General features: G+C 47.8%; 2 protein-coding genes across 2 annotated transcripts; both read left to right on the top strand.

Moving 5' to 3' along the window:
- The first annotated feature begins 4,953 nt into the window (after window positions 1-4,953).
- LOC123818538 (transmembrane epididymal protein 1-like) lies at window positions 4,954-5,865 on the top strand. Its single transcript, XM_045838785.1, has one exon. It carries the CDS (start codon window positions 4,954-4,956, stop codon window positions 5,863-5,865), a length of 912 nt encoding a protein of 303 aa, XP_045694741.1.
- Window positions 5,866-15,321: 9,456 nt separating this feature from the next.
- On the top strand, window positions 15,322-16,233 carry LOC123818567 (transmembrane epididymal protein 1A-like). The gene has a single exon (XM_045838854.1). It carries the CDS (start codon window positions 15,322-15,324, stop codon window positions 16,231-16,233), a length of 912 nt encoding a protein of 303 aa, XP_045694810.1.
- Window positions 16,234-16,519: the final 286 nt, after the last annotated feature.

The raw sequence follows: 16,519 nt of genomic DNA, 5'->3' as shown, positions 1-16,519 counted from the left end.
GATTTAGCAGGATTATTTGTCAGTTTTTACAAAGCTAGAGCCCAAGGGGTAAGGAAAGCTGGGGAACACAGAAACACAGTAATGTCACCAACTTCAAATTCCCATAACCATCATTTCTAACAGACACTTCTTTGTTTCAGTGGAAATTTTAATTCTAGCAAATGTAAGTGACTCATTCCTATGGAAATATTTTTAAAGAAAGAACTGGAGTCAGGACCAAAAAAGGAACATGGAAACATAAAATAAAATGTTAAAAATAAGTCCAAATAGCCCTGGCCAGGTGGGTCAGTTGGTTGGAGCATTGTCCTGTGCGCCAAAATGTTGGCGGTTAGAGTCCTGGTCAGGGCACACACCTAGGTTGTGAGTGCAATCCCTAGTCAGGGAGCATACAGGAGACAACTGATTGATGTTTCTCTGTCACATTGATGTTTCTCTCTGTCTCTGATCAAAAGGGCGGCTCCTTGTCATTCCCTGAGACTTCAGACTCCTTACACTGGAGCTGCCCCATTCAATACGATGGCCACTGTCCACAAGGCTAATTTAATTTGAATGCATTAAAATTAAAAATTCCGTTCCCTACCTGCACTGGCCACACTTCAACCATTCAGTGGCCACAGGTGGCTAGAAGTCATTCCATTGGAAAGCACAGAGTTTAGAAAGTTCCCGTCTTTGCAGAAAGTTCTGTTGGGCAATGCCAATCCAGACTTTGCAGGGAAATTCCAATGGGTCGACTTCACTGATTGTAGCCCACACTGCATCCAGGTTTCAACTGGCCAACCTAGCAGACTATTCACACCATCCCCAGACACTCAAGCCAAGTACTAAACCTAGAATCTCGGGGAAGTAAACTCCTATTGACAAATGGGGCTCAATCAACTCTTCCATTTCACTGTAATGGTCAAACACCTTTAGAATTCATTCACATCCATGCTCCCCACACTCCTGCCAATGTTGATTGGTGGGGTCTTGGAATTCTTTTGCTGTATCGATTCCCTTCCCCACCTCAGGTCTTATACCTGCTTGTTTGGGCTGTTACTGGATTTCTTATTACGAACATGGAGGGTAATGAGGGCAGTGGGAGTGGGTCCTACTAAGACTGGTGTCCCTTGGTGCCAGAACTCTCTCAGGTGCTGTTGTGGAAAGGTATTTCTACAGAGAAAGACTTTCTCTCAGGTGGAAAGAGGGCTTTCTTCTATCAGAAAGCAGGGGGTCCTATGGAATTGGGGAGTTCAAAGTTTTCAGCCTCACCTGTGTCCCCATCCCAAACCTCAGGGCCCCACTGCTTCTCCTACACGTGGCCCCGTCTTAGCATTAGAGACTGGTGGGGCAAGCATTCAGTCGGTCCTGTCGCCCGACACCACATACAGTACAGCACTGCGTTCCTAACCACGTCTGTCTGTCCTGATACAATAAGAAGTGAAAGATTCCTTTAAAGCTCGTATAAGAGTTTTTGAAAGAACCAGACCCTAAAACCTTCCCTGAGTCACTGGCAGTTTTCTAGAACGTATCTAAGGAAGGTTCTGAATAACCTTGAACCTTCCTCATCACTGAAATCTAATACACACTCCATACATCAGTCAGCATGACATTCATTAATTCTAAATAATTTAGATTACTGTACATTTCAATATTTTATGTGTGTGTTTGCTACTCTTTTAATTATATTGTAAGCCTACAAAAATTATAATCTCAACAGCATTTAGTAAATTTGTGTCTTATAAACTCCTGAGGACCTTCTTGCTCTCTGTGGCATATCAAGCCAGACAAGTGGCAGAGGCTGCGCCTGGGGATCCTCAAGCACATGGGCTGGCAGGTGGGGAAGATGGTCTGGCGGGAGCCTGGCCATGGAGCAGCCAGACCAGGAAGGGCCTCCATGGGCCCCTGTGGTCCAGCTGAGTTTTCCTAGTGCGACAGCTCCCCAGGTGCTCAGCGCCCACAGACTCAGACTGTCTGCCAGCTCTGCTAATCATTCACCCCCTTTTGGCTCCCTTCTCAGCTACCTGTGGGCAGTGTCTGGTTGGGATGTGTGATACCTATCTTCAAAGTCAAGAGCAGGATGTTCATGTTTCAATAAACAACATGTAGCATTGGTGTCTGGCCAAGGTGGGGGTCTGAGCATCCCACATAAGTCCTGAAGTGGGTCTCTTTGTCCTTATCCATGCCACTTCCAACCTCACCTTGCTGTTGGGTCAGTTCCACTATTCCTCCTCCTCTGGCCATGGGCTCACAGATGCCAGGAATGGTCAAGAAGTGGAGATACATGTGGTGGTCAGGAGACTGCCTGCTTGTCCTTCACTGTCTACTATGCCCCTTAGACCCACAGATCTGACATGCTGGAGAAAACATTTCTAGGGACCCAAAACAGTCACTTCGGACATCTTGAATCTGCTCTAGGTAGAGGTGGGCTACTCAGAAACACGCATGGGTTCTTTACAATGGTAAATACTTAGTGGGCAATGGACTTGGCCACACGGAGGACCACTTCCCCTCAGAGCAGCTCAGCAATTTCCCAGAACAAAGGCAAGAACCAAAGAGAGTCCCAGAGCTTCCTCCTCCACGGTCTACTCTGTTGCAGGCTCATACTCATGGCTGCCCTTCGTACCTCCTCTCCCTGAGTGTCCAGCTCTTCCAGGTTTTCTGGGTGTTTTGGGTAGAAGAAACATTGGGTAGTAAAAAATCACTCCTTTCCTTGCAGTAATCCCCATGTTTGCCTCTTCCTCCTTCACCCTTTAGCCTTCTCCTCCTCTGTCTCCTCCTTTTCCCATACCTTTCTCCTCCTTCTTCTTGTCCTCTCCCCCCCTTCAGAGAACACAGATGCCAAAGCTCTTTCTTTTCTCTAACAGAGAAATCGAAGCTCTGTAATCAGGGGGAACTTGGGCTGGAATCCTGGTCTCTCAATTTCTAGTCATTATTTTTTCCATTTCACAGCCATGCCTTCCTAAGGCTGATGTTCTACAGCAGAATGTTAACAGTGGTTATCGTCAGGTTTGGAATTGCAGGTGCTTGTTTTTATCTCATTTTTGCTTACAGATTTTTCCAAAATTTTTTTCCCGAAGGCTATGTATTAATTTTGCATTAGCTTGGGTGAACTTGCTGCTATAACAAACGTAAAAGTTTTCACTGCTTAACCAAAAAAAAGCTTATTTCTTGACCACATATAATCCAAAATGAGTGTTTCTGACAATGTATAGGCCTCCTAGAAGGAGTAATCCGGGAAACCCGTTCCTTCCATCTTGGGGCTCCTCTGTCCTCAACAACATATGTCTTTCAAATAAGCTGTGATGTCCTGTCTGAAGCCAGAGGAAAAGAAAATAGCACAGGAGAAGAGAGTACACAAGGGACAATTTTATGGAAGAGGCCAGAAATTAATATATGTATAGCACTTCCATTCATATTCCATTGGCTGGAACTCAGTTGCAAGGCTGCATCTACCCATAGGCATGGTGGGAACTGTAGTTTATTAGCATACAAAGGAAGCAGAGGAAATGAACAGAGTGGATTGCTAGCCGATCTATGCCACACTTATGGAAGGAAAAGAAAAGAAAGTTAAAGTTACAATGGAATAAGGAAGGCAAGTCCCTCTGTAAAGCTATCTGAAGCTCTCTCTCTTACAGCATTTTCTCACTCAAATCCCCACTCTCCCACCGGTAAGAAATGGCCTTCATCCTCAAGGGTATGAACGGATTGAATTTTTCTGACATAAGTGGGTGTAGGAAAGGGAGATATGTGGATGAAACTGAGGGCTCAGAGGCTGTGACCTGGGTGTGAATTCTCCTCCTCCCCACTGGGGGCACTATTAGCATGTGGGTGGCGCTGCCTCTCTGCCCCGCAGCATGGCTTACATGGTGAGGACAAGATGATTATGGTGAAGACTGTGATGTCAGCATGGTTCATATTAAGTGATGAACTTCCTCTCCCTTCAGCACAATTATCACGCCCAGAGAAACTCCTATTCCATGTACCTCCTACAATATACCCAGAACCACTTGTGTGACCCGGGCACGCCTCACATTCCCTGTACCTTGTTCTCTACCATCACCTCTAAATGAAAACTCTTGCCTTAGGCACAGTCCCTCAGATGCAGCTGGTTCTCATCTAGGGCTTAGGACAGTTTCTACAGCAGCAAATAGAAATAAAGAGAAAATAAAGCCGACCAGCTGATGCACATTGACTATAAGTAGCTCACTAAATCTACTTGTCTCAACATCTCTGCATCTTACCAAGAAACCGCACTTTAATGTCCCAAAATTGATCTCAAAAGTGGCTTTTCAGGTTCACCTACTGTCCAGTGGAGAGAGATTTGGGGGCTGGTGAGGGGCTTTCTGGGTGGTTCCCCAAATCTGCCTGTTATAGAAAAATAGAGGCCAGGCAGGTGCTCAGTATGTGTGTGTGTGAGCTTACCCCCAAATATTTATAAACTTTTGTGTTCAGGAAGAATATCTTTGCTTCCAATATATGAACAAAGATATGAGTGAGGAATCTTAACAGATGTGTACATATTTGTGAGTAACTCTGGCTTTATCCAGATAAACTCCCTGTTCATGCACCTCTCCACTGCTCCTCGATGCACTGGGTCTGAGCAGACATGGGAGAGAGGGACAACTGCGCCCAGCAACATCTCAGAGGCCCATGAGCTCACAGAGCTCATGAGAACGCACACCCTCACAGGTGCATAGTAGGAAACAGTCATCTTCCTTCTTTGGCAGAAATCAGTTAGTTCTCAGTGTACTAGAATGGAATGTAGCAATGAGACTCTGCTCACCAAAAGTGTCGGCTCCTGTCCAGAACTTTCCATTCTGTCTGGGAGCAGTGGGAAGAGAGAGATGATAAAAGTAGGTAGACATTAGCTCTTTATTTAACAGCCTAACACTCTAGGGCATCCTTAAAAGAGAGGAGGACAGAGAGGTGCTGAGCTCTGTTTTTCACTCGGAATTCAGACAGATCTGTAATTTCATGGGAAAGTTCAGTGGTCATATATACCCAGGGCTATATCTTTTCTCTTATGGGCTGCATCAGGCAACAGTGGTCTTTAAGACCAGGATAGTCGGTGACTCTCTCCTGAATTCTTCCTGTCCTCCCAGGAGTAAGGGAAGATGGGCCAGGCTGTGGGAAATATCCTATGGAGGTTGGGTGAAGATAGTCACTGGCTCCCTCTTCACAGTTTATGTGGTCTTCTGTCTTGATGATGGGATGGTATTGATGAACAGGAACGTGCCACCAAGATTTATGTACCCCAAAGAGTGGCAGCACCTCACCATGTTCATCCTCCTCAGCCTCAGTGGCTGTGCAGATGTCATGAGCAAGAACCTGCTGCCTCGGAGGTGTGTGCTCCTAGAAAGAGGTGCCCTGGTGCTGACCTTCCACGTGCTCCTGATGCTGTTTGTGTCACACGTTCGAGATTCAACAGGGGTGGAGCTGCAGGTGCACTGTCTACTCATCTTGGTGGTGTTCCTGCTGATGCTGGTGTTGACCATGGAGCTGTGGGCTCCCAACGCATTTGCCCTCTCACTGATGGAGACCTTTCTGTTTCTGATGATGGGCTCCTGGCTGGTGCAGGCTGGCTTTATTCTGTACAGACCAGTCACTGGCTATCCATGGCAAGATAATGACACCAGTGACATCATGTTTGTCACCACCTTCTTCTGCTGGCACACGATGACCAACGCTTTGTGCCTGTTGGGAATCTATGGCATCTCTTCCTTTTGGCACCATCGTTGCAGTCCCAGCTCGAAGCTGACCAGGTCCAAATTAGCGCCACACTGCAGGAGCACTGAAGGACCCGCCTACACATTGCTGCCAGAAGTGGAGCACTCAGAGAAGGACGACCAGGCTCAGGCTCACCTCCTCCCAGAGAGCTCACCCTGAGACAGGGCCTAGGATGCCCAGCCCACTGTCCACCCCACCTTCCTCCTTGTGGGCTCTCTCAGACACATGCACTGTACCCTCTTTGGTCCCCAAGTGAAGGTAATGGCCATGAAGGAGAGCAGCTGGTCTTCATCTGCTGGTACATGTCCTGTCCCTGAACCTCTAATCACTGAGGGGATGAGGAGAGAAGGGGTTGAGAGAGGGATGCTGATGGGATTGGAGTGGTGGGGGGAGGAGGACCGGGGGACTAGAGAAATGTGCAGGAAAAGCCATGGGGTTAGAGAGTGCAGTACGAGGGGGGCCTTTGAAAGGGAGAGCGGAGTCCAGCGGTCATGCCGTCTACCAGCTACTTCCCAGGCTTTTACTTGAGGAATAAAGACTTCTCTCTCACAAATCAGAATGGCAATGGTGGGTGTTTCTGTTTGCCAACTGAAGCGATTCACCTTGTGAAAACCGATATGGAATAATTCACTTCTTCCACCAGGTTGAAGAAATAAGAGTCTCACAAATACATGTTTAATTTTGGTACATTAGTGTTATTTCAAATTTTGCACGTAAGGTGGGAATTAATACTTTCATATCAGTGTTTCAAATCCCCATAAACCAAATTTCCATTAAATGCTACCACAGTTCTTATTCTTGACTTCTAATCCAGCCAAAGCAAAGTCTGGCTACTCAATTAACTCCCACCAGCCCCACCAGCAACCCACTGGATCCTAACTTAGCCTGTGCTACACTCGTGCCTTCTCCAAAGCACACTGTACACTTTGGGAAAAGCCATCCCCAGCCACATACTAACGACACACAGTGTTATTTTCTATCTGGCATCACATCTCCTTACACGGCTGCCACCGAGAGAGAAGCCTCTCTCCAGAAAATTGTCATATGCCCCTTTGATCTGGAACTCGTCAGCAACTCATCTAAATCTGCCTTATTTTCCCCAGGCTGCTGATACACTCTTCGCCCCGTTTCTCACAGTGTCTTTCACAGGGATGTTCTGTCTTACCCACTCAGGGTAGTTTCGTTGAGATCAGAGAATTTGTCATATCCCAGTCACCTCCTTTGCTCTGCGCATTCCAGAGGAATAAATAGTGTCTTCTACACATAAGGAGTAAATTGCTTTACCAGCTTTCATAATACACTGTAAATGTTAAATAATTAAAGTGGCGGTGTTGGAGGAAGCCAGGAACATGGGCCTATAGATCAACACAGTGTAATGTAATAGACACTGCAGAAATAGAAATGTAGGGTGAGAATTACATATACGTTAAGAAAGGGCTCCTCAATGAAAATGAGGAGTAACTGGCTCTCCACCTGGGGGGAGAAAACCCTTAGTTCCTACCTCAGACAACACACAAGGAAAGAATCAGAGATGGATTGAGAAGTTAAACATAGACTATCAGAATGTTTTAAAGGAAGGTATTTTATAATAAAAGACAGGAAAACCTTTCTTGAGCAAGAAAAAAATTCTCAAAAGAGCCTTCCCATGACTCAAAGATACAAGAAAAATGAAAGAAAAGGAATCCTGTGAAGAGCATTTTCAACACATTTAACAGACAAAAACAATCAGTACCCAGAATATATAAAGATGTTCTAACATTGACACAATGCAGCTTAATAGAAAAAAATGGGCAGAAGATATAAATGACTATGTCTTAGAAAAATAACAAATGGCTAATAAACATACACATACACATATGTTAACATAACCAATTTTGAGAAAAAGCAGGATTAAGTAAAGTAGGATCTTGCCCTGGCTGGAGTGGCTCAATGAACTGAGCACTGGTCTGCGAACCAAAGTGTTGCCAGTTTGATTCAGTCAGGGCACATGCCTGGGTTGTGAGCCAGATCCCCAGAAGGGGATGCTCAAGAGGCAACCACACATTGACGTTTCTCTCCCTCCCTTTCTCCCTCCCTTCCCCTCTCTAAAAGTAAATAAATAAAATTGTTTTTAAAATTCTAAAAAAAGAGTAATGTATGGTCTTTTTTCACTGTCAGGCTGTCAAAAACGGTAAAAAATATTAAATAAATGATATTATTCATTGCCAGAGAAAACACAGGGAAAGGGAATTGCCATACACTGCGGGGGGCAATGTAAACTGGTCTATGTTTTCTTGAAGTCAGTTTGGCAGACTGTGCCACAATTTAAATGCATATTTCCTTCGAGCAAACAATTCACTTCTTGCCACCTGCCGTGGACATCTGTCATGTGAGGCTAATGACACCTTTGAAACAGCCTCCCAACATTTCGATCAGTCTCCATTTTGCCAGGCCTGCCTTCCTGGTAGATTTTTGTCGTTAATCTCTGGCCTCCCTGGGAGCTAGCTGGGGTCCAGGCCTGTCACCGATTAGACGCGCCCACTTAAGACTTGAACTCAGAAGTGAGCCACACAAAGAAAGGAGCTCTGCCTGGGGTTTCTGGTCTGTAGCAGGAGGACTGGCCGTCATGGCAGCCTCTGTTTTCCATCATCCCGCTGGTTTGCCCCGTAGCTCTGGGGTCAGTGCCAGAAGCAGCAATCTAAACCCATTTCGACAGTGCAGCAATTCTGAGTCCTTCAGAGCTAAACTGGAATCTCCTTCTCTAGCCCTCTCAACGATTCTGCGAACTAACCCCTTTATGTTGATAAATTTCTTTCTCTTCAACTAGCCAGAATGGACTCTTGCTGTCTGTAGCTAAGAACTCTAATACGGTTTCTTTTTTAGAAATACTCATACATCTACACGAAGAGCCTGCGTAAGAATGGTTACTGAAGCACAGTTTCCGTGAAGAACTTTAAATAATAAACGTGTGCCAGTAGGGGAATGGGGAAGTGAATTATGAAGTACTATTCAGGAGCTAAAAGGGACAGGGGATCTCCTGGCTGCTGGCCATCCTCGGCTTCCCTGGGCTTGGGGACCATCACCCCAATCTCTGCCTCCATCGTCACGCACGGTCTTCTCCTCTGTGTGCCTCTGGGTCTCAAATCTCTCTCGGCCTTTCTCTCATGAAGTCACATGTCATTGGATTCAGAGCTTACCTTAAATCCAAATGATTTCATCTCAAGATCTTAATTATATCTGTGAAGACCCTCGTGCCAAATAAGGTCACATTCATAGGTTCCAAGGTTGAGACTAGGCAGTATGTTTTTAGAGACCACCACTCAACCCCTGATACTGTCGCTGCCCATACCGGGAAGTTCAGTCCCATGTCCCTTGGGGCCTAGAAGCAGTAACAGCTCCAAACGTTACTCAGTTACCCCTTGTGGTCTCCTTACACCCTGCCCATGCCTGTGCAAGAAGGACCTTTTCAAGCCCTCCTTGAACGATCCCAATTTGGGCTGCCTGCCATCTGTTTCCTACCGGACCCTCTCTAAAACATGAGTAGGGTAATGGCACAGGAGGCCAGACCTTTAAATAGAGTTCATCGGCAGACATTTGGAACAATGACAAGAGAAGAACTTTTATAACTGAGTTTCCCAAAAGTGAACATAGAGTGAAGGAGACTAATTTTGTAAACAGGAGGGTAATAAATTAAAGGGATCTTCCAACTTCAATCAAGATGACCAAAGGATTCATTCCTTCCTTCCTTCATTCAAAAATCCTAAATAGCTATTATTTTCCAGGTACTGTGCAGAGGTTAGCAATACAATAATGAGAAAGATACAAAGACATACACAATTATATTCTGAAGTACAGTAATGAATGAAAAGAAGATTACATGGTGCAGTAAGCAGAATTCTAACATGGTCCCCAAGATTCCTGCCCCTGGTGTACACGCTGTAGAATCCCCTCCTCTTGAGTGTGAGTGGGACCAGTGAATATGATGGAATATCACTCCCATGGTTAGTTATGAATCAGTTGAGTCTGAATCAGTGAAAAGGGATATCGTCCTGGATGGGTCTGACCTAGTCAGGTGAGGTCTTTATAAGAAGGTGAACCCCCAGGGAGAGGCACCCTTGTTGGCCTGGAGGAAAGCAAACAGCCAGGTCATGAACTTCCTACTGGGGAGCACGTGGCCAGGAACTGCGGGCAACCTCCAGTTGCTGAGAGCCATCCTGGACTCACGGGCAGCAAACAAACAGGAGCTTCGGTCCTGGAACTGCAAGGAGCTGGTTTTTGCCAACATTCAGGGTACTTGTGAGAGGATCCGGAGCCTCAGATGAGAATCACAGCCCCTGAAACCTTGATTTCAGCTTGCTGAGGTTCTGAGTGGAGGGCTCAGCCAACCCACGTTGGATTCCTGACCCATGGAAACCATGAGATAATACATTTGTGTTGCTTAAGGCCCTACACTCAAGTTCATTTGTTTCATGGCAATAGAAAACTAATACAGGTCCTATTAGTTTTGAGTGAAAGTTCATCCCTCACCGGTCAGGGACGAGAAACACTAGTTCTTTAAGGTGTGCGGTCTTGTTACAAAATGGGAATGAGAAACTTCAGGCCCATTCAGTTCTTATGCTCTGAGTCTATAATCATAAGGCAGCCTTTGTGAATTCAGTTCCCTGGGCCCCTGAAACAGAGGCTGGGACGGAGTGCAGGAGACTTCTAGACTCTGAGCTACTGAAGGCAGAAGAGGAAGCTGGGTGGGAATAATCAACATAACCCTCTGGATGTTATGTCACATCAAAATTCACAGCTAGGAATTGAATTTATGAGCTTTCATGGGCCTCTTGAAGCCTTGGTTGGCAATGTATATTAATTAACTGATTAAAAAACAGGTGAACCTTTAAATCGCATTGGCTTAACACAATGGAAGGGTATTTCTACCACACTCCTGAGGTCAAACGCCAGTGTCCTAGTCAGTAGGCAGCCTTCTACTTGAACTTGCAGAAGCCAGACTCCTCCCCTCCTGTGACTTGTTCTTCTCCAGGCCTCGCAGTCCTCTGTATTCAGCCGCAGTGGGGAACAGGAGGAAGGTTCTACGGGCCACAGCCTGACGCGGTGTACGTCACTTCCACACACGTTCAACTGGCCCAGACTCACTGCGAAGCTGGCATGTGTGGTCTCTGGCTGGGCAGGAACTTCCTAGCAACCTTCTGTATCCTCGGAGGGGAGTGAGAATATTCAGTGGTCAGATAGCTGTATCTCCCACCGGGAGTTTTGAAATTCACAGTGGGGATTCCCAACTTGCAGAATTAAGCATCCTAAACAAGAAGGGACAAAGCCCAACTCCTAATTTGGGGATGCGTATTCTGGTTTGGAAGAGAAAAGAACGATGGGAAAACAGGCTGAGGGTCCTGAGTTCCGTCCTCAGCCTAGTCAGAAGGGGAGAAATAGGTCTAGCAGAGTAAGTACGCGCTTCCACCTGGCCAAAGGTTTCCAGAAAAAATTTGCAGCGGTTGAAACACGGCTGTTGAAAAGTACCTGAAATCAATTATGTAAACAGTGAAACCCAGGTCATGGTTATGCAGTCAAGTATAAAGCTCACAGTATAGAAAGTTCCAGAGAGGAAAATTATGAGCTGGTGTGCCAGGAAAATAAAAAACATATATGCCCCTTCAAGCTAAGAAATCAGAAGGTTGTCTTTCATCTCTCATGAGCCTCGTGCTGGTCCATCAGTGACAAACCCAAGGCTTCACTTGAATTAAGATGAAAGTTCAGCATAGGAACACGTGCTGGGTCTGATCTTGGGCCGACTTCCAGGAACGCAGTCCCGCTAACCCTAACCCTAACCCACCCCTGCCAGCCTTCTCTCTTCCTACCATGCGTCTCTGCCTGGCTGCAAGGTGAGGCGCAATCATTTTCTGATGATGACGACGACGACGACGGCCTCCCTGCACAGAAAGGAGATAAAGCACAAGGTGCTGTTAGACAGCGCCATAGTCAAGTCCCCCACCCAGTGAGAAGGTTATAATGTAGCTCTCTGGACACCATTTCTGACCAAACTTCTTGCACCAAAACTTTGACCTTCACCCAACATGTCACTCTACACTGTCGGTATCGGCGTGATCCAATACGGCAGCGACTAGCCACACGGAGCTGTGCCGCACTGGAGCCGGGTCTGTCCGCAGTGAGATGTGCTACCGGTACAGAGTGTATGCTGGGGTTTGAAGACTCAGTGTGAAACCAGGAATGTAAAATACGTCGTTCATAATTTTCATAACACCATTTCAGATACACTGGGTTAAATAAACTACCTCACTAAAATATATCTCACCTTTTTATGCTTTTCTACTGTTGCTGTTAGAAATTTTGAAATTACACGTGACATTTGATTTCCACAGAAGAGAAGCAGTCTAAATAGTTTTCTATGTCTGTGCCGTATGTTTGAGCGTGTGTGGCGGTTTGTGCCTTTCACTAAACTGTAAGCTCTCTGAGGATTAGAACCTTGTCATATACTTTTCACATGTCCTGCTGTACTCAGGATTCACAGAGTCTAGTACGTTCATGTTTCCTAAACTCCTGAGGACCTTCTTGCTCTCTGTGGCATATCAAGCCAGACAAGTGGCAGTGGCTGGGCCTGGGGACCCTCAAGCACGTGGGCTGGCAGGTGGGGGAGATGGGTCTGTTGGGAGCCTGGCCATGGAGCAGCCAGACCAGGAAGGGCCTCCATGGGCCGTGTGGTCCAGCTGAGTTTTCCTGGTGCGACAGCTCCCCAGGTGCTCAGCGCCCACAGACTCAGACTGTCTGCCAGCTCTGCTAATCATTCACCCCCTTTTGGCTCCCTTCTCAGCTACCTGTGGGCAGTGTCTGGTTGGGATGTGTGATACCTATCTTCAAAGTCAAGAGCAGGATGTTCATGTTTCAATGAACAACATGCAGCGTTGGTGTCTGGCCAAGGTCGGGGCCTGAGCAGGGCTCCTTGTCCTCATCTGTGCCACTTTCAGCTTTGCACTGCTGTTGGGTTAGTGCTGCTGTTCTCAGGTCCTGGCTGCCGGGAACAACTGGGGAGATGAGTGTGCGAGCTGGCACAAGGTCTGCTGCCCCACTTCCCTTGGACCACAGCCTCAAGGTACAAGAGGCAACATTAAGAGTGGCCAAATGCAGCCCCTCTTGAGGCCTGCAGACCATGTGGTCTCTGGCCCAGCCCCGCTGATGCCTGGAAGAGCAACGGACCATATGCTTCCCCCAGAGCAAATCTGAGAACCAGGGAGAATCCCTGCGGCTCTCCCCTCCCTGACGCACAGAATCTGCCACGTTGACTCTCCTTCTCTAAGCACTGAGCTCTACAGTGTTCTCCAAGTGTCTTGAAAAGTCACCACCAAAAGGGAAAAGCAGACAGGAAAGATATTCACTTCGGTACAACAGTATCCACGCCCTTTTGTGTTCACTTTAATAGAAAGTCCAACATTCTATTTTTTCTCCGATGAGGGGTATGACGTTCAGCAAGTCAGGGAGAACGGGACTTAGAAGCCACGTCCGACTTCCGTCCGGTCAGTGCGTTTCCCACTCCCTCGCGCTGCCTTCAGAAACTGCTTCCACACCTCAGGGGTCACCTCCGGGCTGTGGGATTAGAGATGATTGTGAATGTCCTCCTTTTTGCTTACATATTTTATCTAGCTTTTCTGCAACGACTATGCATTGAATAAAAACACCTAACATTCAACGTTAAACTATAGCAAATTCCTTCAGAAAGCAAGCTTATGTTTTGTTTTTTCTACTTGCCCTCACACTCAAATCCCCAGCCCCACCAGCTCTCTCAATAGCAAGAGGCAATCTGAATTACTGCCATCCTCCATGGCAGAGAGAGATCTCGTTTGTCTGGAATTAAGCAGACGAGGAAGAGAAGGTATATGCTCAGAGGAAGTGCTGTGTGATCGGGGTGTGAATTCTCCTCCTCTCCACCAGGGGCGCTGCCAGCGTACAGGTGCCCCCCTCTCTGCTCCACAGCATTGCTTGGACTGTGAGATAAGATGGTTTTGCCGGTGACTTGTGATGTTAGCACACTTCACGTTGAGTGATAAACTTGCTCTCTCCTCAGCTCTCCCAGAGAAACTCCTATTCCGTGTACCTCCTGTAATACACCCAGAACCATTTGTGGCCTCGGGTCATGCGTCACATTCCCTGCACTTTGTTTCCCACCATGCTCTGCCCTATACTCATCTGGCTGTTACCCAATATCCACAACTCTGTCTCCGAAGGTACATCAGACACCAGTAACGGAGAAATGAAGCCGATGGGCGGATTCACATTAAACTACAAATGGCCAATACCAGCTCATTGGCGCCACTCCTCTCAACAGTATCTGCATTTTAAGGATCATCCTAACCCTTTGCATCAGTTAGGGGTGCATCGTGGGAGCACAGTGGCATGGAATATGGTGGACTGTGGATGTCCTGTGGTGACTAGACCTTACACATCTGTAGTAAGGAAGTCTGTGGAAGGCTGTTGCCTGTCTGCGGTGTGATGGGCCTGTGGTCATTTCAGGTCAGTGTGGCAGACATCAGGAAGCAGTACACGACATGCAAGTAGGGAAGAGCAAGGACACACCAAAACCCATGAGGAGAAAAATGGAGCCCGTGTCTGCCCCCACCACCTCATACTTCAGTGGCAGGAGACCTGCAGAAGCTGGTGCCCTTCACATTAAGAGCTAAAGGCCCGCCCGGCTGCTGCTCGTGCCAAGGTGGTGAGCCAGCAGACCAGTAGCAGAAAGCACGGGCTGCAGTGGTACCTGGAGCCCACACCTTCAGAGAGAGAGAGTGCTTCACTCTCACCTTCAGATTGTCAGGTAAATTTCTATGTCAGCCAGCTCAACCTAGAACCACACAGGGAAGAGAATTCCGGGAAACATGGCCCAAGCTTAGGTTTACGTACTGCAAAACTAACACTGCCCCCCAAATCATATCAAAATGCAGTCTTTTAGCTCCTGCAGAGATGTTGAAGTGGGGGCAGCAGGTGGGGCAAGGATGTGAAGAGGTAAGGGGAGAAGATGAAGGGAGCTTTCTTGGTCATTTGCAAGAATGTGTCTATAAGAGAAAAGCCAGGTAGGTGAGAAGTATGTATTACATGGTTATATATCCAAGTGTCTATAAATGTGTGTATACGGGAAGAAAACCTTACAATTGCACCCATGTTATGTGTGAGGAGTACTGGAGGATACTCAAGGGTGTGTGAGCACCCAGGCTTCCTCTGGATATCACAGCGACCCCTATCCCCCGCCCCACGGTCCTCTCTCCTGCTCTGAGTGCTGGGCGGCACAAGGGGACGGAAGCCATGGGAAAAGGGGACAAGTGTGACAAGAAGCACCTCTAGGGCCACAGAGGGGAGCCCCTAAAAGCACATTCATCAAGTTTCTTCTTTGGCAGAAGCCAGTTCCCAATGTGCCAGAATGGAACGGAACAATGAGGCTTTGCGCCACCCAAGGTGTAGGCTTGATTCAAGAAACATTTCCTCTCTGTGGGGGTGCAGTGGGTGGGGTGAGGTGATAAAAGTTGGTGGAAGGCAATTCTTTCCAAAGCCCAGACCTTGGCGTGGCCCCAGGGGGTACAGACGTGCCGACCTAGTCTCCTCTCCCTCATCAGGCAGGCCTGTAGTTCAATGGGAACCTTCATTGGTCATGTGTACCCAGGGCTGTTTCTCTTTTTGTACGGACTGTACCAGGCAGTAGTGGTCTCCAAAGCTGTGCTTGTCAGTGACTCTCTCCCCAATTCTTCCTGTCCTCCCAGGAGTAAGGGGAGATGGGCCAGGCTGTGGGACATATCCTACAGAGGTTTGCTGAAGACGGTGACTGGCTGCCTCTTGATAGCGTATGAGATCAGCAGCACTAAAGGCAGGCTGACGCTGATGAACAGAGAGCTGCCACCGAGGTTTATGTTCCCCAAAGAGTGGCAGCACCTCACCATGTTCATCCTCCTCAGCCTCAGTGGCTGTGCAGATGTCACGAGCAAGAACCTGCTGCCTTGGAGGTGTGTGTTCCTAGAAAGAGGTGCCCTGGTGCTGGCCTTCTATGTGCTCCTGATGCTGTTGGTGTCACACGTTCGAGACTCAACAGGGGTGGAGCTGCAGGTGCACTGTCTACTCATCTTGGTGGTGTTCCTGCTGATGCTGGTGTTGACTGTGGAGCTGTGGGCTCCCAACGCGTTTCCCCTCCCACTGATCGAGACCTTTCTGTTTCTGATGATGGGCTCCTGGCTGGTGCAGGCTGGCTTTATTCTGTACAGACCAGTCACTGGCTATCCATGGGACGATGATGACATCAGTGACATCATGTTTGTCACCACCTTCTTCTGCTGGCACATGATGACCAACACTTTGTGCCTGTTGGGAATCTGTGGCATCTCTTCCTTTTGGCACCGTCGTTGCAGTCCCAGCTCGAAGCTGACCAGGTCCAAATTAGCGCCACACTGCAGGAGCACTGAAGGACCCGCCTACACATTGCTGCCAGAAGTGGAGCACTCAGAGAAGGATGACCAGGCTCAGGCTCACCTCCTCCCAGAGAGCTCACCCTGAGACAGGGCCTAGGATGCCCAGCCCACTGTCCACCCCACCTTCCTCCTTGTGGGCTCTCTCAGACACGTGCACTGTACCCTCTTTGGTCCCCAAGTGAAGGTAATGGCCATGAAGGAGAGCAGCTGGTCTTCATCTGCTGGTACATGTCCTGTCCCTGAACCTCTAATCCCTGAGGGGGTGAGGAGAGAGGGGGCTGAGAGAGGGATGCTGATGGATTGGAGTGGTGGGGGGAGGGGGACTGGGGGACTAGAGAAATGTGCAGGAAAAGCCATGGGGTTAGAGAGTG

Source organism: Phyllostomus hastatus, unplaced genomic scaffold (genome assembly GCF_019186645.2).
Source record: "Phyllostomus hastatus isolate PE091 unplaced genomic scaffold, TTU_PhHast_1.1 phas_contig_283, whole genome shotgun sequence".
NCBI lineage: Eukaryota > Metazoa > Chordata > Mammalia > Chiroptera > Phyllostomidae > Phyllostomus > Phyllostomus hastatus.
This window is presented reverse-complemented; position numbering and strand designations above follow the sequence as displayed.